The sequence below is a fragment of the Ictidomys tridecemlineatus genome, unplaced genomic scaffold (genome assembly GCF_052094955.1).
Source record: "Ictidomys tridecemlineatus isolate mIctTri1 unplaced genomic scaffold, mIctTri1.hap1 Scaffold_165, whole genome shotgun sequence".
NCBI classification, from domain to species: domain Eukaryota; kingdom Metazoa; phylum Chordata; class Mammalia; order Rodentia; family Sciuridae; genus Ictidomys; species Ictidomys tridecemlineatus.
The window spans coordinates 553,146-579,090 of NW_027521443.1; the positions used below are offsets into that span (position 1 = coordinate 553,146).

At 41.6% G+C, this 25,945-nt stretch overlaps 1 protein-coding gene across 1 annotated transcript in view; it reads left to right on the forward strand.

Annotated features, from left to right (window-relative positions):
* The window catches only part of LOC144372815 (SH3 domain-containing kinase-binding protein 1-like), a gene marked incomplete at its 3' end in the record, with an annotated part of 150,745 nt that overhangs the window by 121,766 nt on the left and 3,034 nt on the right, over window positions 1–25,945 (forward strand). The window contains exons 6-8 of the mRNA XM_078036057.1: window positions 4,508–4,559; window positions 7,560–7,640; window positions 10,519–10,678. Of these exons, the coding sequence (XP_077892183.1) occupies window positions 4,508–4,559; window positions 7,560–7,640; window positions 10,519–10,678 (293 nt within the window). The remainder of the gene's footprint in view (window positions 1–4,507; window positions 4,560–7,559; window positions 7,641–10,518; window positions 10,679–25,945) is intronic.

Consider the following 25,945-nt stretch of genomic DNA (forward strand, 5'->3'; position numbering starts at 1 on the left):
AATAGTAAACAGACTGAGATATCGCATAAAGTGTACCCAGTCATCAGGGTATATTTCTCTAGTTATTTTCATCAGAGCACATCTTGGGGGCTGGAGGTCTGAAGGCAAACTGGCTCAGGTTAGAATTCCTTCCTGGGAGAGCAGTTGAGCCAGCTGATGAACTCTTACTTAGAGCTGGCAGTCTTGTCAAACAAAGGGCAGAGTCAGTTCTGTAATCCTTTAGCAGGAAGCAAAGCTTGCCTTCCTGTCATCCTTACTCCAGAACATTCAGATCTATTTCCTTCCTGGTGGTATAATGGTACCAAAAAAGTCAAATTTAGATACTTTGTCCTTTGAAGGATAATGTTGGTGTCTCCATCCAAGCCAACAACTCCATATGCAGGCAGATGTGCACACGCACACACTTAGGTCTATGTGCCCTGTGTACATGAAGACCATGAAAGGCATTCAACTCTCTCAGAAATCAGGAAATGTTGGCTCATTGCTTTTGTTAATGACATTTTCATTTTGGCTCTTTTTAAATGAATTTCCACAGTCTGAACATTGAGGGATTAGTCTAGGCCCCCTGTGGTTACCACCTAGCTGTTGTCACAGCCCCTCTGGGCCTCGATTTTCTCAGCTGTAAGGAGACTCCTCTGATGACTTGTGGCTCTAACATACATTGCTTTTTTATTATTTTTATTTTAGTTGTAAGTGGATACAATACCTTTATTTTATTTTTATGTGGTGCTTAGGATAGATCCCAGAGCCTCATGTGTGCTAGGCGAGCACTCTACTGCTGAGCCACAATGCCAGCCCTATTGCTTTTTTTTAAGCACTGAGAATTGAGCCAGCCAAAGATACCTGAGCTTGGGGCTGGGCATTTTATTTTCACCCTGGAGGGAGGGATACAAAAATAAATAGAACACGTGCCTCTAAAAATTCAGGACTTTAAATCCTCAGGTATTAGTTAATATCTTGTGGCTGTCAAACTCCATAGGGGCACCTTGGCCTACTGCGCAACCTGGAGAACTCCCAGTCCTGCTCTTTTATTCAGCCACAATTGGACATTTTGAGAAAAATCAACCCAGCAATCTCCTCATGCCTTTTTCTTTGACAATCATGAACTCCTGTGGTATATTTTTTTACCATCACATTTTTTTTTAGAAATTTACCCAGTCTCCCTTCTCAGTTCTTACTGCCCTGTCTTCTGGCTGAATTTTTTTTTTTTAAAAGTAGGCCCATGTGCAATGCACTATGACTCTTTTGGGGGCTGTTCTAGAACTACATGGGCCCTTGGCTATGAATTTTGTTTAGAGTTGCCTTAAAAGATGTCTTATTTGAGCCAGGTACTGTGGTGCTCTCTTGTAATCCCAGTGGCTAGGGAGGCTAAGGCAGGAGGATTGGGAGTTCAAAGGCAGCCTCAGCAATTTAGCAAGACTCTAAGTAACTCAGCGAGACACTGTCTCTAAATAAAATATAAAAAAAAAAAAAAGGACTGGGGATGTGGCTCAGTGGTTAAAAAAAAGTATTATTTAGAAATGGAGCATCTTTTCTCATCTAAAGAAACATAAAGACTGTTGAGATTGGTGGAACCAGAGAAAGTGAAGTCATTCAAGAGAAGAAAAGAAAAAAAGAAAATTCCCCTCTGCTAATAAGTTAGCAAAGGAAGCACCTGACCAGTGCTGATCCAGTATGGTAGATGCAAGACAGCTCACAAACTTTCCCTTTCTTTCAAAAGGGAACCACCTTCATGACGGCCGCTGCTCCAGACACAAACACACACCTCTGCCTCCTCCCTTTCCACATCCATACAGGGACCACACTTTTCATACATTGCCTGTTAATGCAACATTTTCTGTCTTCCCTCCCCACCTCCCTTCTTCCTTCTCTCCCTCTCCCCACCCCCTGCTGTGCTCTGTCACATTTTATGTATCTGCTACATGCCAAGCTAGTACAACATTAAGGGATGTATTTTTCTTTGCCCAGTAATCTTGGAAAATACTATGACTTGTAATTGTCTTTTTTTTTTTAATTTGGGGCCATGTGGTTTGAGGTAAGGTTGCTGGGGTAATGTCCTCCACTAGAAGAAACTCATGTGAAATTGGTTATAGAAAGTTTCAGACCAACAAGGAGTGACCAAGACATCCAGGGGTAGGCGTTGTTGGGATTTAACTGGAAAGAATTAGGCCACAGGGTGTTGGCAGTTTCATGAATAAGAAATTACTCTGATTCTGAGGTACAGGAAGGTTAATTGGCAGAGTTTCAGTGATGACTTCATTAAGTAAACATACATCTGTCCCCAGTATAATTTACATAAAGACAGAGAAGGGAGGAAAGAAAAGGAAGGAGTTGGTGGAGAGCTGGAAGGGACTGACACAGGGGATAGAGGAGTGGTAAACCCTGAGCCAGAAACCCATTCCCAAATCTATACACTCAGTAGAGGGCCTGTATGCAAGGGGAGGTGGCCCTTAGAGCAGCTTGCCTTCTTTTTTTATTTTTTGATACTAGGATTGAACCCAGAGATACTTTACCACTGAACTACATAGGAAGCCCTTTTTATTTTGAGACAGGGTCTCACTAAATTGCTTAGGGACTGGGTAAGTTGCCAAGGCTGCCTCAAACTTGCAATCTTCCTGCCTCAGCCTCCCAAGTTGCCGAGATTATAGGCATATGCCACTGCACCCAGCAGCAGCCTGCTTTTTTATGATAAAAGTTTGTCAGTACTCATATAGACAATACAGAAAAACATTAAGAAAGAAACACATGTATATACTCATAATTTTACTAGTCAGAGGTCACCACTTTAAATTTATTGCTTTCTAGTCTTTTTCTGTAAAGGTTGTAGCATGGTAAGCTCATACTGTAGCTGCAATTTGATACCCATTTTGTCTGGCAGGATGGATCTCTCATGCTGGTTAAGAACATGTTGCGGGTCAGATAGCCTTGGGCCTGACTCCCATCTCCTGCCTCACTTGATAGCCTGGTGACCTTGGGAAATGCCTTTATATCTCTAAGCCTCAATTATTTCAATGGCAGAATGGGCATACTAATATCACCACCTCATAGAGTTTTTGTAAGGATTAAATAAAGTCAGAAATTACTCCTTCTGTTTGTGAAATCACTTCCTCCTAAGAAAAAGAATATTAATTCAGCATTTATAGATGAGAGAGAACAGTTTGGTAAGGTTGCTTGCCTAGTGTCCACAGCTAAGGATGGCAAGAGATTCGTAGTGACAGATATTAGAATCCCCACCTCTTGCCGACCATGCTATACTGTTTAACTCAGAGGAAAATGGCTGGCTCACCCAGCTACTGAAAAGCAGTGCTGAAAATTTACTGAATCCAGAACCTATATGCTATGAGAGCCCTCCAAAAATTCCTGTAGGTCTGCTATTGTCTGAGTTTTACTTAAAACCATTTCTTCCTGTGGCCCTGTACTACATTTAGTACTGGTGAGTCAGAGCCAGGACTGGGCATGTGTGTTTGCTGGTCCCTGTGGTAATGACACAGTAATATGTTTTCAAAGACCAGAAGAGTCTCTGGAGCTTTCCTAGAATCACAAATATATGATGCGCAGAGAAAGTGAGGAGAGGAGGTATCAACAGCAATATGGATCATGTGTTCCAACGCTCCCCATTCCTATCTATCCTTAATGATTTTAACATTGAGATGGTTTTACCTTGCCCTTGGCCCTCACCCTTTTGCCCTTGGCATAACTAAGATGATACCCTTGCCGGATTCCCCAACTACTTATTAATTCACCAAGTTGAGCCCATCCATCTCCCTTCTACAGTCAATCCTGGATGACAAGGAAATGCCTGGCTATCTGGAAACAGATCAGGAATAAATGCCATTGATTACAGTTGATTATATTGTTGCCTCCATCATCTACAGAGTGACAGTGTGTGAGAGATAAATAAATAGTAGCCAATTTGCAAAACAAAACAAAAAACCTCTATTCCAGTTTATCACATGTGACATGGTACATCTGATCCATGAGGGACCTCAAAAATGGTCTGCCAGCCTCAGCATAGAAACGGGTAGAAGAAGGTATAGAACCTGAACTGGCTGCAGCAGACCCTCAGCCAACATTTTGTTGAGATCTCTCACCGGCAGCAGATCTGATTTTTTTGTCTTCATAGTGACTCTCTTCAAATCACTTAGTTATTCAGCAGATTAAATCTTAATTGCAAATGTGGTTTCAGCGTAGGAGTACCATTGTGCTTGCTGGTTTCAGGCCATTTTTGCTGAGCTGTGCTTTTCCAGAAGGCTGTTACAAATTTAGAAAGGGGGAAATAGTGTTTCATTTGTCGATCAGAATTTTATTATGCCAAATGAATTTATTCTAGTATTTGTTTAGAGGTGCCAAATCTGACATCCCTGGAGAGAGAATTGCTCATTTTTTTGTTTTTGGAGAGATTCTCCAAATTGTCCACGCTGTGCATAGAAAATATTGTCTGTGGTCCTTCTGTGAGAGGACAATTTGCCAACAGTCTTATCTGGTCTAATTTTGATTATTTTTTCAGAGACCCAAGAAACCACCACCTCCGTCTGCTCCTGTCATCAAACAAGGCGCAGGTAATAAATATACCTTTCAATTCAATAAAATAAAGTTACACATCTTTCTTTTGCATATATTCAAATTGTCTATGGTAGAACTCAAGATTCCTGGATTCAAATGCCACAGATTGCCACATTGGGAAATTATGATTTGGTCTCAGCAGGCAGGTTTCAAATATACTGCTGCTTTTCCTAAACAAACAAACTAAAATCACTAAAACATGGCCCTGATACTGTGCAAAAATGGGAACTCCCCAAGAGAATGGTCAAAAGAACTTCAAAATAAATGAGTTTTGTGTTTTGTTTTTAATAAACTCCTTTTGAAGAAAGAACCTAATATTGTCCTGCTTCCCCTGTGCCTAATGGAGAGAGTCAGCCTAGGGAAGATTGTTTCCCATGGGCCATAGTGTCATTGCACACATATGGCCTTGCTGGATTTTCAGTGTCTGTCCTCTGTGGTTAACCAAAATTTGTACTTCCCTCACTTATCCATCCCCCAACAAAAAGATGGTTGTTTTTAGCCATGAATACTTTTAATTCCCCATTCTTTTTTAAACTTGAAGAGTCTAATTCACTTTTTCTGTATAATTCAGATATTAAGATTGAATAATATAGCAAGAATTGATGTTATTAGACTTTTGGTAACTCATTGCACATGAGATTTTCATACATAAAGAGAATAGTTCATATTTCCCAACAGAACTCCTCTTTAAAATTGTTACAGTAAATTATGGGGAGAAATTCCTCCATGAGTAACTAGCTAGGTAAGTGGCATTTTAAAAAGTAACAACTAAAACAGAATAGTAGGGGTATTTTTAGTTCTATAAACTCACAGTTATGATATTTCTATAGCATTTAAAGTATGAGTAAATTTCCAGATTGTTTATACATTTATTAAGAATTTTTTTAAATGATTTTTGACCCACCAAGTTGGGGAGAAAAAATTAACTTGACCCCAGATTCCTTTGCCGTTCCCTCAGGCATAATTGAGAATTACAGAGATTAAGCCCTGAAATGGGATGTTAATTACATCTCCTGCTTGGCCTTCATCTGTGCTGGCATTGAACAGTTCCATTTTGCCACCTAGTGGTTCTGGCTATATAAATATTTTATTGTGTTGAGATTAAAACAGGCTATTTATGTGTTTTTCTCTGAGAACCCTTTCTCCTGGAGGCCTTGGTAACCATTGGAGACTAAGGAGATAGATCAAGTGGTCCACAGCTAAGGCAGCCTAGAATGTAGTTAACTAAGATTGGATTCTTCAAGATGGTCCAATTGTTGATTTTTTCTGTATCTCTAAGAATGACAGTGAACTTCTTTATTAGCATTAGGAGACTACATTGGTAGCATGGTAGGCAAATTCTTATCCTTTTGAAACAATTTCACCAATATTGTGAAGGGACTCTGGGGGGGCAAAGCAAAATGGCATTTCATCTTCCTAGACTACTTCTGCTAATTTATGAAGGATCTTGGGAACTTATTTGAGGTTAGGAGGTAGAGAGTTATTAAAGGGATTCAGATGAAGTATGTGTTCAGTAGATTCTTCCTTGTAGGTCCTGGAATTTCTACCATTGTACTACACTCCCAGAACCTTTTATTATTATTTTTTTAATTTTAAGACAGGATTCTCTCTAAGTTGCCTGGGCTGGCCTTGAACTTGTGATCCTCCTTCCTCAGCCTCCTGAGTAACTGGGATTATAAGCATGTGCCATAGCAACCAGTTGTGAATATTTTTTTAAGGTTCTCTTGGCCTCAGAGGCTGTGTAATTGAGATTTTAATACCAAGCACCCATTTTAGAGCTGGTCATGTGAAAAGGCTGTCAGGCACTCAACCATGTTTATAAATAAGAGAAATATTTTTGATTGGTTTGTGCTCTAGTTATTTCTGAAGTTCTCTTATATGCCTGAGGCTAATGGCACCAGTAAGGCTAATGGCACACATGGTCTTTATTTTACTTTCTGTGGTGCTCAGGTAAGGGAGCAACTGCAGTCTGCATGGGTAAAGATGAAATGCAAAGTGGTGCATTTAGGAAAATGTAATACTTGAGAGATTCAGCAGAAAGAGAAGAGATGTAGAGAGAAGCAATGTAACATCTCTGCACATCCTTCAACTTAAAATTTTGTTGTAGGTACTACTGCTGTATTACAAGCCACTCCAATTTTAGTGGCAGAAAATAAGAATCTTCTTATGCTCACAGATACTGTGGGTCAAGAGTGTGAATGGGGTATGGCCTGCATGACTGTTCCATCAGGTCTGGGCCTCAGTTGGAAAAGCTGGACTAGCTGAGGCTGGAGGATCCACCTGGAAGTTGGCTACTTCACTCACATATCTGGCTTCCCATGGCAGGGGTACCTGGAAGACTGGGCTCAGCTGAGCTTGTAAGCCATATCTATGTATGGCTTCTGCAGGATAGTTGTCTTCTTACATGGAGACAGACTAGTATTCTAACAAAGTATTAGCTACATGGACTTTTATGAGTTGCTTTGGAAATTACATAGTATCACTTCAACCACTGGCCAAAGCAGTTACAAACCTGTCCACATTCCTGGAAAAGAGATATAGATCTCGCCTCTTAATGGGAGGTTTATCAAACAATTCCAAGCCATGTTTTAAAACTACTACAAGATGGAATCCAGTTCCCTGTGAAATCACTTATTATTATAGAGCACAATATCCAGTGACCCCTTATTTTTGAATTTTGAGGAGTGACTCTATATGTTCCCCATCCCTACTTAGTGACTATTTTTATGCCTAAGGAAGCCAGGTTTAATATCAGAAAATGTTAGTGGTGTTCTTATGAATAGAGAATGTATAGGCAAGCAAACATAATGAAATGGGCTAGAAATGACTTTTGCTCTGTTTCTAAGCAACTCATGTTAGCCAAGTTATGCCAGCATCCACTCAAGAGGAAAAAAATCAATTGACTTTCCTATACCTGATAAATACTGAAATGCTGGTGTGTCTTATAAATGAATAGAGAAAATATTTTCTGATAACTCTTGTCCTTTCCCTCCCAGGTACAACAGAGAGAAAACATGAACTTAAAAAGATACCTCCTGAAAGACCAGAAACGCTGCCAAACAGAACAGAAGAAAAAGGTATGGAATTAATTCTTCATTGGCACTTCTATAACAGCAAGAGACAAGGCTGTCTGTCATAGCACTAGTTTGTATTACCCATAGAATTTGCTTTTTCTTTGAAATATGGTAATTTTGAGTTTGTTTTGATTGCTTTTAAGTATCCCATTTCTTTTTTAAAAAATATTTTTAGTTGCAAATGGACAAAATACCTTTATTTAATTAATTTATTTTTATATGGTGCTGATGATGGAACCCAGTGCCTCACACATGCTAGGCAAGTACTCTACCACTAAGCCATAACCCCAGCCCTAACATCCCATTTCTAAGGAAACAGGAGATGGCTGTATGGCACTCCATAGGGCCAAAATTTTTCATCAAATGAAAACTAATCAGACCAGTCACTTAACATATTGGGATTCTTCTGTAATATTTTTGCCATCACCACCCTGCCCATGCCCTGAAGTCAGTGGACTATCAGAGTATATCTGACAGTATCTATTCATCGTCTTCCCTGTGCTTAGTGCCCAGAGTGCTCATTCACCCTTTTTTTTTAAAAAAAAATATTTTTTAGTTATAGGTGGACACACTGTCTTTATTTTACTTTATGTGGTGCTGAGATGAAACCCAGAGCCTCACACATGCTAGGTGAGCACTCTGCCTCTGAGCCACAACCCCAGCCTGCTCCTGCTCATTTACTCTTGATGGGTAGACTTGGCTTAGTGAAATTCCCATCCAAACAAATGAAAACTTTCTTCCTTGGTCACTGCTGGGCTCTTGATTCTGGCTTAACAATGTTGCAGACATATGTCCTTGGCCCAGAATATTGGGAGTCAGATAGCGAGTGACACAGGAGTTCTGGGGAAAGCAGCTTAGTGCTCACTTTTCTAAAGGTGGTCAGAAATATCATTGGCAGGGAAGTGGCTCAACACATCTTACACAGGTTTACAAATGTGTTTGATTCCCACTATGTCGAGTGTATCTCCCCAAAAAATCTGCATGCTGTGAAAGAACTCCTTTTATTAGGTGCCTAATATTTGATTGATCATACATTTTTATGGGAAAAGTGCTGTTATTATTCTGTATAAAGGAGGCAAGCAAATTCCATTTTAAAAAGTAGTTATTTTGAAGTCATAAGAGAAATGCTAAATTAATGAATACAATTATTTGGAGGTGCTCCTTGGCAGCCTCATGAAATTTTATTGTGAAATTTAATATTTTATATCAGCCCTCTAAGTTTTACCAACATTGCAAGCTATTAAGGATCTATACCTCTTGCTTTCACAGTGAACTGGTAGAATTTGAGTCATGGAACCTCATTGTGAAAGCCACATCTGTATCACACATCACTGAAAAAAATAGCCATTGAATGTATACTAACAAAATCATGTGTGGTGAAATAACCAAACCATCCCCTGTCCTCATGGAGGATACATGACTTGTGTCTAGGTGATAGCCAGGCTCCATGATGAGGACATCTTCCTACAGTGGCCCACGCTGACTTACTTATGGGCTAACTTGTGAGCAACCACTTTCCTTGGCTGGCCAAATGGCTGCACACCCCTGGTCCCTTTCCTCTCATGAGTCCTTGTTCTATGCCACAGTGGGTCAAAGAGGCAGAAGTCTCCGTCAAAAGCAATAGGGAAGCCAGGAAATCAGCCCTGTCTCGAAACTAGGTATGTTCATTAGGGCAGCACACACCCTCTCTCCCATTCGTCCTGCTGGCTATTAGAGTTCCTGTCCTTATCCTAGTCCTGTTGCCCAAGAGGAGTCATACCCCTGCTTAACATGTCAGATGAGCCTTCCTCTGGCACCAGAATGCCAAAAAGTGAGTTCCTAGCATTCCTGGTTGGAGGGTGTTTCCCTAAAGAAACATTGAGGGGGTGAGCAAGATGAGAGCTACACAATATCTGATGAGGTGCCAGGCAGCCTGGGCACCCAAACATGGAGTCTAAGTCAACCCAGGGAACCTACCTATGATCTAGTGGGCAACTCTCAAGTTCTGTATTTATCAACAAGAATGTGGATATATGCTTTTTGCACATACTTGGGGCAAGGCTAGTTGGGAAAAGAAAACTTGAAGCTGTCATTGAACACTGCCCAGTCTGGCCACCAAATCGGGTTTCAACTTCATCCCAATAGCCCTGACTCCAAAGAGCTTTGGAAGCCATATATCTTGAGAAATCCCAGTTTACTGTCCAAGTTCAAACTGTACACAAAGAGAATCTAGAAGAATTGTTCTCCCAAATGTTTCCCCCTTTTACTGTCTCATAGTCCTTTTTAGAAGCAGACCCGAGAGGTTTCAGGCCTTATCTCTCCCCACACCCAGAAGCAGGTCCTGTAGGTCATTTATCAAACCCATCAAACACCTACTGAGTATCAGCTATATGCTAGCAGCACAGGCCTCCTAGGGAGATGAGCAGATGTGGGAGAGGCCCACAGCCTAGGGCTGTGCCAAGCATGCAAACACCCATAAAATGTCCCAGTGGAGCCTGTTTATAAAGGGCTGCCTTTAATGCTTAGGTGAGGAAGGAATAAGTCTTCTTTGGAGTGTGGGTCCAGCTGTTGAGTTGGGAGCATGATGGTGTCACGTTTCAGCTAGGTTTTGATGGGTGAATAGGAGCTTGCTGAGGGTGGGCAGTAGCCAAAAGGACACTCCAGGCAGAGGGACCAGCACGAACAAAAGCCTGGAGAGAAGGGAACAGGGAGATTACATGGCTTTGTAGGGCTTTTTCTCACTTGACAAGGAATAAGTGATACTCTTTGCTACCAATTCCACCTTCAGAAATGGCATCAGTGATTTTTTTTAAAGCAGGAAATAAGCAATCTGCATCAAAGTACTGTTACTTACACTAGATCCATCTGTTTTCTTTATTCTTTGTTAAACAATGACTTAAAGAAAGACCAGAGAGAGAGCCAAAACTGGACTTACAGAAGCCCTCCGTTCCTGCCATCCCACCAAAAAAGCCTCGGCCACCTAAGACCAATTCTCTCAACAGACCTGGTGCACTGCCCCCAAGAAGGCCAGAGCGACCAGTGGGCCCACTGACTCATACCAGGTACTGCTTCTCTCTCACCAAGGGGTGGGCATGTGATGGGTACAGGACACAATGAGGTGCTACAGACCTGCAGAGGGAGAGAGAAGGAAAGAGAAAAGGGGATCAAACTTCACTTTTCTACTTTGTAGCAAAATTGCATGAAGATGCTGGCCACTTCTGTCCAGTGCTGAAAAAGTGGGTGCAAGGTTTGGGGCACAGTGTGGGATTTAGGATTAGCAGGTGAGGCTCAGGCACACAGCATCTAGGCCCTTCCTACACACAGGGATTTCCCTGGCTTTGTTAGAATAAGGCAAGCTGTCCTGCAGACTGGAGACGTGGGTAGCACACCCACCTTCATCCCCTGGGTGTCAAGCTAGCCTCGGGTATGCATAGCTCCCTTACAGCTGTGTCCACTGACCCTGTCACTATTCTGTGGGGCCCCATTCCATACCCCAACCTCCTTCTGCTCTTCACTACATGGCCTGTTGTAGAACCCAGAAGCTGGCATGGCAGAAATCTTCCTAGTATACATGTCTCTGAGCTCTAAGACCCTCAAAGTCTTGGGAAATGCCTTCTTAAGGGACATATTTGAGATGAAAATTCCTTCACTGACTGACTGAATGCATATTTTAGTTATGTGAGATCAGAGTTTGTGTGCATTCCAGAACTGAGGTGCCTACCACAGATCAAGGAATTGTTGAATTCTCTTCATAGGTTTATTGCCAAAACTTTCTACCATTGTATATGTGTATTATACATGTTGGTATAATACACCAGAGCAAGTCAGTGACCCAGATGTCTTCTTGTGCACTGTCAACACATTGGGGTTTTGTTCTTATAAACTAAATTTGCATGTTGAGAGTTGTATGGGGCTTCTGAGCTCTCACATTTGAGTCAGGCCTCGAGGCTGGAATCTCAGCCTTCCTCATAGGTGAAGTGTGAGTCTCAGCAAGTCATTTCCCTCTCGCCTCACTTCCCTATCTGTAGATTGAGGATGATAATGGAATGCACCTAAATAATCCCCAAATATGAAGCCTCATGCCTGTAAATCAACAATATTTTCAATGTCATTTTTATTGTTGCCTATTGAACTGGGCTAACCTTCAGTAAGACAAAAAGAGCTTGTTTACTTTAAAAATGTTTTTTTTTTAAATTGTGGTAAAATGCACATAACATTAAATGTACCATCTTAACCATTTTAAGTGCTCTGTTCAACAGCATTAAGTACTTTCACATTGTTGCATAACCATTTCAAGAACTCTTTTCATCTTGTAAATCCACAATTCTATACCCATTAAACAACAACTCCCCAATTTCTCTTCCACACAGCCTGGACAAGCACTGTTCTTTTTCCCACCTCTATGAATTTGACTCCTTGTAGGTACCTCATATAAGTGAAATCAGACAGTATTTTTATGTCTTTTTATGACTGGCTTCTTTCACTTTGCATCATGTCCTCAATGCTCATCTGTGTTACAACATGGCTTATTTACTTTTTTATTAAAATTTTGTTTTGTAGTTGTAGATGGACAGCATGCCTTTATTTTATTTATTTGTTTATTTTTATGTGGTGCTCAGGATTGAACCCAGTGCCTCACATGTGCTAGGCAAGTGCTCTACCACTGAGCTACAGCCCCAGCCCTTCCTTTACTTTTAATAACAACAACAGAAATGCACCCCTCCCCCGCTGTCCAAATATGGAGGCAGATCACAATGTGGATGGTTGAAAGATGTCAAAATCAACCAACAGTGGTGGTTGCACACATGCCTATGTGCAATGGAGCCCCCTGCCCAATTGAGCACAGAGCTGTGGTCATCTCAGTGACATGTGAGCCCACTTAAGTAGCAACAGGTTTATCTGTGTCATTCTTCAGGTGTCTACCAAGGTCCAATGAAACAACTATTCCTGGCAATGGCCTTTGGGGAAAGGAATGAGTCTTGGCTCCTTTTGAGCTGGTCACAGCCCTATAGTCATGCTCTCTTCTACTGGCTGATAGTAGAAGGCTCTTTGCACATGTGCATGATGAGGCCACTTCACAGTCCCAGTGACTAGAGCAAGAGTCATATTAGTAGTGTGGTTGGCCCAGAAGCTAGCACAGCAGACGGGAAAGGTTTAATAAACCTAAGTGCTTCCGAGAAGAATATGAGCTATTCAATCAGGGAAAAGATGTGGAACAAGAAAGGTCAAATTCACTACAGCTGGTGCAAGGAGAGCTGAAGCTCTATGCTGCCAAATTGGGTTAGCCTTTGGGGGCTGCACACATTTCAATGAACTTAATAACAATTTCCAAAATATTCCTGCTGCACCTTCTAAAGATTTGAATGAAAGATCATTTGCATTCTAGAGTTTCCCTTGGCCCTCAGGTTATGGGATAGGTATAGCTTTGTAAGCTAGGGGAAATGTGTCATCCTGACCGAACTTGTGAGCTCTCAGAGGCCCCATTTACTTCCTGCCTCTACCTAGCTCTCCTCTTATCTTGTTTTCCTAACTCCAGTTGTCAGGAGTATGGACCACCAAGGAAGATATACAAGAGGGCTTTGTACAGAAGTCAGTGGGAAATGCAACTTCTTAATGTTGTATATGTCATCTGAGCAGTGTGGGAGAGGGAAGCCAGCTCCCAGCCCCACCACTCATCTTCTGGCTGCCAGCTGCCAGTGCACTAGTTTGCAAAAAGGCCTGGAGAGGGAGAAAAGACCTGGGATTCCTGCACAGCTGGCTGAAGGAAAGGCAGTGCCTTCTCTAACTCAGTGGTTCTCAGTCTAGGGTAGGCCTCAGAACCAACTGGCGACCTGTTCAAAGCAGATCGCTGGACCCCACAATGCAGTTGCTGACTCAGTAGGTTCAGGGTGGGCCTGGGAATTTGTGTTTCTTATAAGCTCACGGCTGCTATTGCTGCTAATGAAGTCAAGACTATGAGAACCACTGTTCTGGTTTCTCCCAAGTTGGTGATGGTGCTTTCCCTTTCTTCCTTGGCCACCTCTCACACACCTGCTAATGCTCCATGACTTCTGTGCCCAATCAGCACGCCCCCCTGTGGAAGCCTTCTCTTATCTCTCATGATTCCTCTCTCCTTCAAATGCCTGACACCATGTTTAGCCTAGTGCTGGGCGCCATGCTGTGCCACTTGGGATGTGCACACCCCCGGACTCCTTTACCAGATTTAAAGCAGATCAAGAGTGTGTTTTGTCATCTCCACATGCCTTACAGTGTCGAGCATATGGTAGTGGCTCATTTAACAAACACTTGTTGGATGCCATGGTTCCTTAAAGGGGAGGAGGTGCCAGTGCTTATATTTTGTTCTATTTTGCCTCTCTTCTGTCTTCCTTCCCAGCCTCTGTACAGGCTCCTTAGCATGTGTGTCTTACATTCTAAGAAACCTAGTGTGATCGATTTCAACAGGCAAAAAAAAAAAAATTTAAATCAAAGAAATGCTTATTATTTCTTAGTACTTAATACACTTTAATTTTTTTTTTTGCTACATTGGACAACTGATATATACACTTACCTGTTAATGAACTTGTTTTCTTCTGCCAAATTAGTTGATGTAGGAACATAAACTGAATTCAGATTTATGTAACAGATCCTCTGAAGAAAGGGTATTGTGTGCTATGTGAACCCAAATCTTTGCCAGAATTTGCTGGGCTGGATGGATGGATGCACAGACAGAAAGATGCTTGAACAGAAGGACACACAGTCAAATTGGCAGCTCTTGCTGGGAACTAGGCATCAGCTCCAGCTGCCGTGTCTGGGCCTGAGCACCTCCTCACCAGCCAGCAAGCTTGCTACCACGTGGTATTTTAGAAGAGACTGTCACTTTCTCTTTAAACAGGAACAAGCATCCCTGAGGGAAAAAAGGAATATGTAAGTTTAGGAAGACTATAGTCTTTTTAAGATAGATTCACTTAACACAAAGGTATTGAGGGGCTACCGTGTGCCAGCCCCTGCTCAGATGGCCCAGTTCACTTTTTAGGAATTTCATCTAGGAAGATCAGAAGGACACCAGCCAGCAGTTTATGTCCAGTTTGAGCAAGTGGAAGCACACATTAAGGACCCTCAGATGTTTACATCCTTGACCACTAGTAAGAATGTTCCTTCAATTTCTAGAAAAGTAAGTTAGTATGGAATTTAAACAGGGATAAGATACTTCAAAAATTATTATAAGAATTGATTTAAAAATTCAATAATAATAAAATGGATATTCCCCTAGGCCATAATTATAGTCTGGGCCTTGGGGATGTCTTAGTTATTATTTCATAGTATATAAAAGTAGGCTGTACTTATCTAGCCCACCACATAACTAAGGTGTTTGGGGTGCAAAGAGCATTCTTTCTACCCCTTGAGAAGATGGGGGCTCAGAAATATAAAACTTACTCATTTTGCTATTTGAACATGAATATATTACAAATAACTGTCCATACCTAAATCTGTGTGCCTATTCACAGATGAATTTATGAGGTTATGTGTTTAATAATGTGTATAAAACTTTTGGGGGGCTGAGGTTGTGGCTCAGAGATAGAGCACTCACCTGGCATGTGTGAGGCACTGGGTTCTCTCCTCAGCACCACATTAAAATAAAATAAAGACGGTTGGAGCTATAGCTGAGTGGTAGAGCACCTGCCTTGCATGTGTGAGGCACTGGGTTCAATCCCTCAGCACCATATAAAAATAAATAAATAAAGATATTGTGTCCATCTACAACTAAAAAAATTTTTTTAAATTAAAAAAATAAAGATTGTGTCCACCTATAACTAAAAAATACATATTAAAAAAACTTTTTAAGGGTGTTTTTTTTAGAATGCCTTTATTTAATGTGTTTATTTTTTATGCAGTGCTAAGGATTGAACCCACCACTCACACGTGCTAGGCAAGTGCTCTGCCACAGTCATAATATGTATAAAACTTAATGAAAAATAAGTTCAGACACCTTTGTGAAAAGAGCTCTTGAGATTTGGGAGAAGGGTACTTTAGAAAACAAAAAGAAAAACTAATGAAATGGTGGAGAGAAGCAGGTTGCCCTCAGCTCTAGTTAGTGCCTACAGTGGGACGTGGCAAGCCAGAAACCTGAGGGCAGAGCAGGTGTGTGGCCTCAAAGGAAAAGAAACAGATTTGTTAATCTTCCCCAACTCAGACATCCCAAGTTATAATTATATTTCTTTTTCTTCCCAAAGAACAGGGAAGTTGGAGCAGGACGTTGGCCCTGAATTGGGGTGGGGGAGCTTTGCCTGTTGCCTGCTGCAAGCTCATGTGTTCTGAGGGGCAGGCAACTGATAGGATTTGGTATCCAGGGTTGTAACTGTTAGACAGAGAGTGTGGGATGAAGGGGAAGGAAGTGCAAACAGGAATGTGAGGAGGAAGCCAAGCAGGCCAGGCTGGAGTGGGAGAAGTTGCTGATCAGAAGGAAGTACAGGAGCTGGTGATCAGAAGGGGAGGTTGTTGCTTATAACTTTATAGATGCGGCTGTTCCAAAGATGGGCCTATCCCCAGCAGGGGAGGGCATGAATGTGGGCAGCTGAAGGTGAATGAATGAAGGTCATAAGGGCTGAAGGGATGGGGAGCGATTTCCATGTGATCATCATAGATATGCTCAGGAAGATGGCAAGAGCTGGAGGAGAAAGCCAATGTTCTTCAATGCAGTGTCCTCCCATTGTGATCAGGGAGTTGATGACACTTCGTAATAAGAAGATTCAACCATGTGTAGCAGGTGGTATGAGCCTCAAAAGAGAGTGTTCTTGAAGTGGATGGGGGATGTGACCTTGATGTTGTAGTAGCAGAATTGTTCCACCCTGTGTTGGGCAGAGCCAAGTTAGTAAGTAGTCCTCATATTGGCTGGTGGCTGAGAGCATCAAGATGGAAGTGGGCCATTTGTTGAGGAGAGTTGGTTACCAGGGCTCAAACCTCCCAGAGGGCATTGTCCATTGACTTTGGATATGGAAGCTGGCATCAGAAAAGGTAATTCTAAAAGACAGTGGAATGAACTGGACATAATTTTCCTATGTTCACATATGAGTACAGCACAGTGAAACTCCATATCATGTACAACCACACAAGAATGGGATCCTAATTCCATGTATGTATAATATGTCAAAATACATTCCACTGTCATATATATCTAAAAAGAACAAATACAATAACTTAAAAAAGAAGAGGTAATTCTAGAAGAGGGGTAGTTGGATGGTAGGAAGGCCTGAGGATATGGGAAAGAGGCCCAGTGACCTCTTCCTATGCCCCTTGGAGATGACCTGTTGCTTTAAATGTTAATCACATCACATGTACTTTTCCTGTGAAGAGCTAGAGGCCATGGCAAGAAGGTACAGTGCATGGGAAGGTGCAGTGCAATGGAGTTGCATTTTTTTCCACACCAAGTGATGCTGGAGCCCTGTCTTCATCCTGTTTTGTAGAAAGGAAGGGAAGTACTTTTAAGAAAATTTAAAAATCACACAAGGCATCACTAGGAATCTTTGAAAAGAAATTTAGAGCAATCGCATAATTCAAACTCAAAATGAAGGCCTGAGCATCCAAGATCACGTTTCACCTGCCAACTCAGGGAACATTTGCATGTACTTCCACACTAGCTTTCTCTGATTTCAGAGAAACACAGGGAGGTAAGTCACTAATGAGCTCAGAGGCATTTTAGCTTGAGACAAAGATTAAGTAGATACTTATATGCCAAGCATCAATGAAGTGCTTAGGGAAGGGCAGACCTTCCTGGTTCCTAGCCATACATACACACACACTCACACATTTTTTTAATAGATGTCTCTCTTGAGACCATCTTACCAGTATGGGAGTTAAGTTTTTCTTTAGATTGACCAAGGAAACCTGACTACTTATTCACCAAAGGTTACAACTCAGCAGGAAATATATGTCCAGGTTATGATGTCCCTGAGGTGAATAGCTCCCGCATCCACAAAAGAAAGCATTAATAAAATAGACCTTTGCTCTTCTTAGGTATAAAATAATCAATTGATGAATTTTAAAAGGGAAGGAAAAACTGGTGAGTGAGCCTTGCAAATGTTCCCTGAATTGGAAGGTAAGATGTGTGCTTGGCCGCTTTAGGCCGTCATTTGAATTTGGATTACTAGAGTGCTCCAAACTTTTTTTCAAAGATTCCTAGTAATGCCTTGTATGATTTTTTTTTGGAGTGTTCCCTTTTCTACATGTCAGGAATGAAGACATGTCTTTGGAGAATTCGGGAGGGAGGTCTAGGCTAGAAATTATGGAGGGTGGGTATCTTTGATTCATAGATGGCAGTAAAAGCATGGAATGGATGAAATCACTCTAGGAAATTATGGAGAGGAAGAGATGGGGAGAGTAGAGGTGACTATTTATAGGGTAGAGAAAGAATTAGAAGCTGTCAGAAGGGTAGGGAAAGCAGGTTTTCATGGAAGTTAGAAGAAGAGAGTGTGTAGCAACAACTGATCAGTGGTTCTCATGCCTGGGCATGCATCGAATCATGTGGGGTGAGTTGAAAAGTTGGCATGAAGCCAAGCATGTGCGAACTTACCTTGTAAGAAATTAACTGGACAAAAGAACAGAAAATAGATGCTTGATGTGAATTCAGTGATAAGAAAAGCTTTCTCTGTGTGTTTGTATGGTTTTAGTTCATTTATTTCAGATATTCGTCAAATGCCTACATTTGGCCAAGTCCCCTTCTAAGAGATGGAAAAGTCACTTGGCCAGGCCAGACATAGCTCCTGCCCACCCACTGCTTGCTTGGGCTTTGGAGCCTGGCACAACAGAATAGAAACCCCACACTTCTTCTTACATAGCCTTTGACCTTGGGCAAGGTGCTCACTTCCTTGAGTCTGTTTCCCCCTCTGCAAAATGACACTGGAGGGGCTGGGGTTGTGGCTCAGTGGCAGAGCACTTGCCTAGCATGTGCAAGGCACTGGGTTCAATTCTCAGCACCACATATAAATAAATAAAGGTCCATGAACAACTAATAAAAAAATTTTTTTTAATGACACTGGAAGGCTACCTTGCTCCTTTTTATCTCCTTTGAAAGAGCTCAGCGGATAACTTTGATGGAAGAGGGGTTCCAACACAATGGCAAGCAGGTCATGCTCTGGAGCCCCAAGAGAGTAGAGATATAGATACCAGACAGCATATCAGGAGCAGCCACCCCTAGAAGCAGCAACAGGTTTGGAACTCTGGGGAGGCTGGGACCTGAGGGAGGGGAGTTGAATTATGGAGCACAGAAATCCCAAAAGGTTGGGGGAAGCACCTTTTCATATTTTAGGGTTTTCTATATTACTTACTGACATGATTTCATTTGTATGTATAATCTTCTTTCTTTCTACCCACATGTAGACTGAATCCTATTTGTTGCAAAAAGAACCGACAGTATTGACAGGATTTAGCCCCGAGTGACATTGATTTTCCTGCTACTGATGACCATAATGAGGCAGTGAAACACTAGGAAGTATTAACACCTTGACACCCACACAGCACAGTACCATTTGATTTCTGTCACACTTCTTTCATGGACTATTTCTCTAAATACTCTTTCTCCAAGCTGCAACCCACAAACTGTTTTCAGAGTTGTAAAATGATAGGTTCTTCTTTGTCCAGACACAGGTCAGGAGTTGGGCTCAACCTCTTTAAAGCCCTTTGAACCTCTTTGAGCTTCCAAGCTGAGGCATTGCAGATGAGGTCTACAGACAGCATCCTCTTTTTGCCTTAGAGGGTTATTGGGGCTTGTTGTGCCCTGCATGGGCTCTGGAGGGAAGCCTTCTTCCATGTATACTTAAAGAGTGTACATAAAGAACAGAAATTTGGAGAGGAATTGAGTGAGCAATGCCCATCACCTTCCAACATGTCTTCACCATCTATAAATAGAGAGCTTGTTTGTGCTCATCTGGACAAGGACATGCAATGCAAAGGGACAGCTGCCAGGAAAACCACTGATTCCTGTTTCTTGTGCCTCTGGCCTCACTCAGGTTGTCCCAACTTAAGTGGGACCGCTTTTGCAATCCCAAAGTGCTTTTGATGCCTGGAGACATTTTTGGCCACCAGATGGGCACATAGGGACTCCACAGATCTCAGCAGGGCCTTTGGATCTATATTTCTGGGAAAGGGGAGGGAGGCCCTCCATCTGATGAGTAAAGAAAACTGGAGTTCCTGCTGCTCCTATTTTGTTCTTTCCTGATGGAAAGATCCAACCTCCACAAAAGTCACATGCATCCCGGGGCAGAACGCTTCTGAAAGACTGACTTCACATCTGCCGTCTTCACAGATGGTCCAAAGCCTCTTGTAGTTGTTATTTTGAGAGGAAAAAAAATCTCTTGGAGCACAGAACATGTGCATGTGGATGCTTGTCTTTATTATTGCCATCCCAAGTATAGTGGGGAAAGATTGGCTTGGGCATCAGAAACCTTCCATCTGGTTTCAGCTCTGCCACCAATCAGCTCATAGCCCTGGGCACATCCCTTCCCTCCACCGAGCATAGGACCCTTGCCTGTAACAGAGTGGGGCTTGATCTGGGTAGGGCTCTGCGCAGCTTCATGGAGCCGAGGTCTGATATTCCAGAGAGGGCAGCAAAGAGGAGTGCTCACTTGCATTGACTGTAAATCTTCAGGTTCATTATTGGACTGAGACCTTGGAGGTGAGCAGTGATTCCTCCTGACTTTACATTAGAATAGGGTGATAAGTAAGTTTGCTGAGTGGAAGAGAGAAAGAAGACAGGGTGATTCAGGTGGTTTCTCTGTGGTCTGACATTTGACCTCTGCCATTGTCTATATGAGTGAACAGCTCCTGGGGAGGATGAGAAGTGGTAAAAAGTTAGTGGATGCATAGCGTGTGCGACAGTGGTTGCCTGCACATAGACAATGGGGCTTTTCTATTTCTTTTCCTTTCTTTCCAACTTCTTCCCCTCCTCCATAAAATGTTTTAGGCAGTTAAAGCCTAAACATTTGCATTATGGTAGTACATCCTTTTCAGGGAAAGAGGAACTGCAGAAAAGAGTTACCATATGGACTTGGAATCTTATTCAGTGAGAAGGGTGGAGCCATTCTTTCTGCCATCTCCTCTACTCACCTTCAGAAGGTTTGTGGATCCTTTGTAGGATTTGTTGTTGCTGCTGCTGTTTGTGCTGCAGCAAATTTGTTTGCTTGCTTGCCTTGGCTTCTTGCATACTTCAACACCTTTTCCATGCCACATGTCTTGGCTTAACTGTCCCAACTTGGGCTAAATTGGGCCATGCCACTGGCTGAGTTCACATTCTCAAGGGATACACACTGCATCTTCCACATTCCCGTCAGTATGCAAGCCCCATCTTGGGTCTCAGATCTAAGTGGGAAGAACAGGCCCCTCTGGATGCATGATTTTTGTTTATTATTAGGACTTCTTAACTCGGGGAGCAAAGATAATTTACCCAGCTGGCAGTGAACTGAGGTGACACAGGCTGCCTGGCATCATTGATGACTCACTGTCCCCATGGCCATATCCTTAGCCTGGAAGACCAGGAGGCTGATTAATACAGCAGCTTCAAGAAGTGGTCAGCAGCCTTGGCTCTGCAATTAGACTTAGGCTCAACCCTTATTGCCAAGTGACTTAACCTTCCTGACAGTTGTCTTTCCTATAAAATGAAAATCTGGATGTCACAGGTACAGTTCCCCAGGAAGCAGACCCAGAGCCAGCAGAATATGAAGATTTGTTTTAGGATTCCATACCCATGTAAGGGAGAAGGAAACATGATTGGGAAGAGGGAGAAGTCAAATTGTGATACTTGCTCAAAAAGCATCTGCCAAATCCAAAAGGAGCTTTGGAACTAAAATGGTCCATCTGAATTGTCCCACATTGTGCTGAAATTGCTGAGACTTTTATATGGTGGGGTGTGAGCTGCCCTACAAGGAGGCTCTCTATAGTTGAGAGAGTCCCTGGAGGGGCCAGTAGCTGGAAGCCACCCAGTGACAGCATTCCAGTGAGGAACCCACCCCTGAAGGGGTTCGGGATATAGTGGATACTTCCAGAGGTGGTAGTGAGGATGGAATACTTAATACCTGAAGGATGCTCTTCTAGTGCCTGACATATGGTAAACATTCAGCAAGCAGTAGCTGCTGTTGTTATATCCATGGGTTGTACTTTTCCTTCCTCAGTTCCCTCAACTGTTCAGTCCCTTCTCTGCAATTTAGCCTCCCTGTATAGAAAAGTAAGGAGACTCTTAGCTGCGAGTTGTCTATTCAAGCCACGTGTTTTAAGTGTCTGTAACTAAAGCTGCTAAGAAAAATATACAAAATAGCTTTATTTTAATTTCAAAATCAGAAATGAGCCAGGATAACTTTGTTCTGAAGCCTTTGGATAGATGGTGCTAGGTATTGCCAGCCTTCTACTATGTTCTTTTATTTAACAGCTGTGACCATAAAACCCATCAAACAAAAACACTTATAGGAACTGGTAAATGATAGAAGGATGGGCTTTTTCCTCTTTCTTGGAGTTCAACAACACCCTGTTTTGCCAAAAAGAACCCTTGTGTTGGGCAGACTGGGGGAGAATGGGCACTATGGGGGGCTGTATCCTCATTGGATGGCAGCCACTCCAGACATGTGCTTCTGTGAATTTCAGAAATTCTGGTATTTTTTAGAACTGAAGTTCATTAGCATTGTTGTAAAGAGGCTATAAATACAGTGAAAGGCATTTACAAATAGACATTGTAAAATGCTTACACACCCACAGTCTGAGCACTGTCAAAACACCAGCTGCAGTTACCCTACTTGGAAGGATCAGAACCTTTTTTAAACTACACCTACTGTGTTTTCAAAATAGGCTAGCTTCTGGCCCTACATAGATCATTTCCACTGAAGCTTGTGTCTGGCTCTTGGCATGAAGGATCAGGGCTCAGTTATATATGAGCAAGATCTCAATCTCTTTCCTGTCAGAATGTGGCTGGTGCTTTAGAATCTGGGGAGGAGTCACTAGGGGATGATTAGTTCTTTTTTCTTCAGGGTGGTCCTTCATGGTTCAGGATATCAGACCATCTGTACAGAGCCTGCAGGCTAATCCCAGAGATATGAAACTCTTCCCTGGCTCACCCAGGACACACCAAATGCCAATTGAAGAGCAGCCACTTTGGCCAACTTCTAGTACAATGACTTTTCCTTTTTATTCAGTACCACCAGAACAGCACTCCCCAAATTTGGGATCGAGCCTCTAGTAGCTATAATCAGTTTACAGTTTAGTTTTACATTTACACTATGTTCTTTATAATTCTAATAGTTGTAAAGACAAAATGCCCGTATAGCAATAGTTGTCCATTGACAGCCACAATCCAGATTTTTTTTTTTTTACTTTCTTTGGAGTTCTCAGAGTTGTTATTTGCTTAGGCTACCATAACAAAATACCACAGACTGGGTGGCTTACACAGCAGAAATTTATTTTCTCATGGTTGTAAGCACAAGATCACACTAAGATCAAGGTGTCAGCAGGATTTGTTTCTTTTGAGGCCTCTCTTCTTGGCTTACAGGTGGCTGCCTTCCCTCTGGGTCCTCACAGGGTCTTTTCTCTGTGTATCCAAACTCCTCCTCTTATAAAAACACTAATTAGTTTATGGCTCACCCTAAGGACCACATTTTAACTTAAAGGCCCTGTCTCCAAATGCAGTCACATTCTGAGGTATTGGGGGGGTTAAGGCTTCAACATTTGAATTTGGAGAGGACACAATTCAACCAATAACAGACATAATCTAGGGGATCTCCAAGAATTTGTTTTTCATTTAAAAAGTGTTGATACGTTACTCAAGTGTGAGAAGTGATTTGAGAATGAAGGTGCTGTGGTCTGAATGCCTGTCATCCTCCAATTCACCTATTGAGATCCTAACCCCCAGGGTGTTGCATTAGGAGGTGGGACCTTTAGAAGGTGATTAGGTCACAAAGGTAGAGCCCTTACAAATGGCATTAGTGCCCTTATAAGAAACCTTTCAGCTTTTACCACTTGAGGATGGGGTGAAAGGATACCATCTATGAATCAGGGAGCAGCCCTCACCAAACCCTGAATCTGCCAACACCTTCATGTTGGTCTTCTAGGCTCAGAACTGAGAGCAATAAATGTTTGTTTATAAGCCAAGCTACCAGTTTACAGTGGTTTGTTGTTTTTGGTGGTGCTGGGGATTGACCCCAGAGCTTTGTGCATACTAGGTAAACACTCTACCAACTGAGCTGTATTCCCAGCCCAGTTTACAGTGTTTTGTCAGCCTAGAAGAACTAAGATAGGTTAGGAAATCAAGAATGCACCTGGACCTGATGGCACATGCCTATAATCCCAATGGCTTGGGAGGCTGAAGCAGAAGAATCACAAGTGGAAGTTCAAAGCCAGCCTCAGCAATTTAGTAAGGCTCTAAGCAACTCAGTGAGACCTTGTCTCTAAATAAAATATAAAAAAGGGCTGGGGATGTGGCTCGGTGGTCAAGTACCCCTGGGTTCAATCCCTGATACCAAAAAAAAAAAAAAAAACCCAGAATGCAACTTATCCACAGGTTATTGTCTAAGGTATACAAGGTCCAGACAGATCATAATGTCTGCCTATTCATTTACAGGAACCTTTTTGGCATACCTACATGTACAAAGCATTGAACTGGTAGGGGATAAATGACAAAGCCCACTTCTGAAGATTAAGTGAAGAAGATCACTAGGTACATAGATCTCATATATGGAATCTAAAAAAGTCAAACTCAGAAATAGAGAGTAGAATGACAGTTACCAGTGGCTGGTAGAGAGGGCAGGTAGACAGGGAAAGAGGAGACATTGGTCAATAGGCACAAGTTTCAGTCAGGGAGGAAGAATAAATTCTAGTAATCAATTACACAGCATGGTGACTAAAATTAATAATAATGTGTTGCAATCTCAGAACAGCTAAAGAAAGGATTATAAATGTTCTCACCACAAAAAGATGATAAACAGTTGAGGTGATGGATATGCTAATTAGTGTGATTGATCATTCTACAACATGTGTGTATTGAAACGTCACATTGTATACCATAAATATGTATGATTGTTGTCAGTTAAATAAAATAATATTTGAAAATAAATTAAAAGCCAGATCCCAAAGAAAAACAAATACATATAAAAGAACAAAATAGTTGAGAGTGACAGTAAAAGGGAAATAAGGGCAGAAAAGTAATAAAATCCAAGATATGATGAGCACAGTAATACATAACAGAGTCTTCCAACAACCCTTCAAGACAGGCTCATGTTGGACTGGAAGGTTTCAGCTGTCAAATCAAAGAGAAACACAGCTTCTTCAAGATCCATGGTTACCAGAATACACAACTAAACCACACGTTCAGAAGCAGCTGCATTGTTCTGAGATGTATGTGATTAACGTAGGAGCAAAATTCCTTCTCTCCCATAGTCCCTCTTATTTACTGCTGAGCCTCCCACCAGGATGTCACCTCAAACCATCTTTCCTCTTGACCAGATAAAGCAAGCAAAAAACAAACACAAACAAGGAAAACAACAACAACAACAACAAACCCAGCCTAGTGGAATTAACTAGTCCCACTGCCTGAATGACCTTTCTCCCCAGGCAGGATATGTGTAAGTTCTGGTTCTTGGTGTGTTCCAAAATGGTTAGGACTGTCTAGCTGTGAGTATAACTTGAGTTGAGTCTGTGAGTTTGGAGGATGAAACCACCAAATCCATCAAGCCCTGTGGCTAACATAATAATATTTAAGGACTCTCAAGAAATTATTCTATTCTATTTGGGGAAAGAAAGACATTTTAAAATGATAATGATCCTTTCCTACTAATAATTCTGCATTTTAAAAATATTTTATCCCTGAGTACCTGTGGGGGGATCATTTCTAAGAACCCCCTCCAAGGATACCAAAATTCTTGGATGCTTAAGTCACTTATATAAAATGGTATTCTATTTCCATTTAACCTATGTATATCCTCTTTTGTACTTTAAATCATATCTAGATTATTTATAATAACTGATATAATGTAAATTCCATGAAAATAGGTGTTAAATTGTGTTGTTTAAGGAATAATGAATGATAAGACAAAAAAGTTTGTGTTCAATACAGATGCAATTTTATACTGAATATTTTTTCTTTTTTCAATATTTTTGTTTTTAATTGACAAGTCATAATTTTATATATTTATGGGGTGCAGTGCAATATTTCAATACACATATAAAAGGTGTAATGATCAGATCACAGTAATTGGCATATCTACCACCTCAGGCATTTATCAATTTTTTGTGTTGAAAGCATTAAAAATCTATTAGCTATTTTGAAACATTCAATTAATTTCTGTCAACTTTAGTTATCCTACTATGCTATAGAACATTAG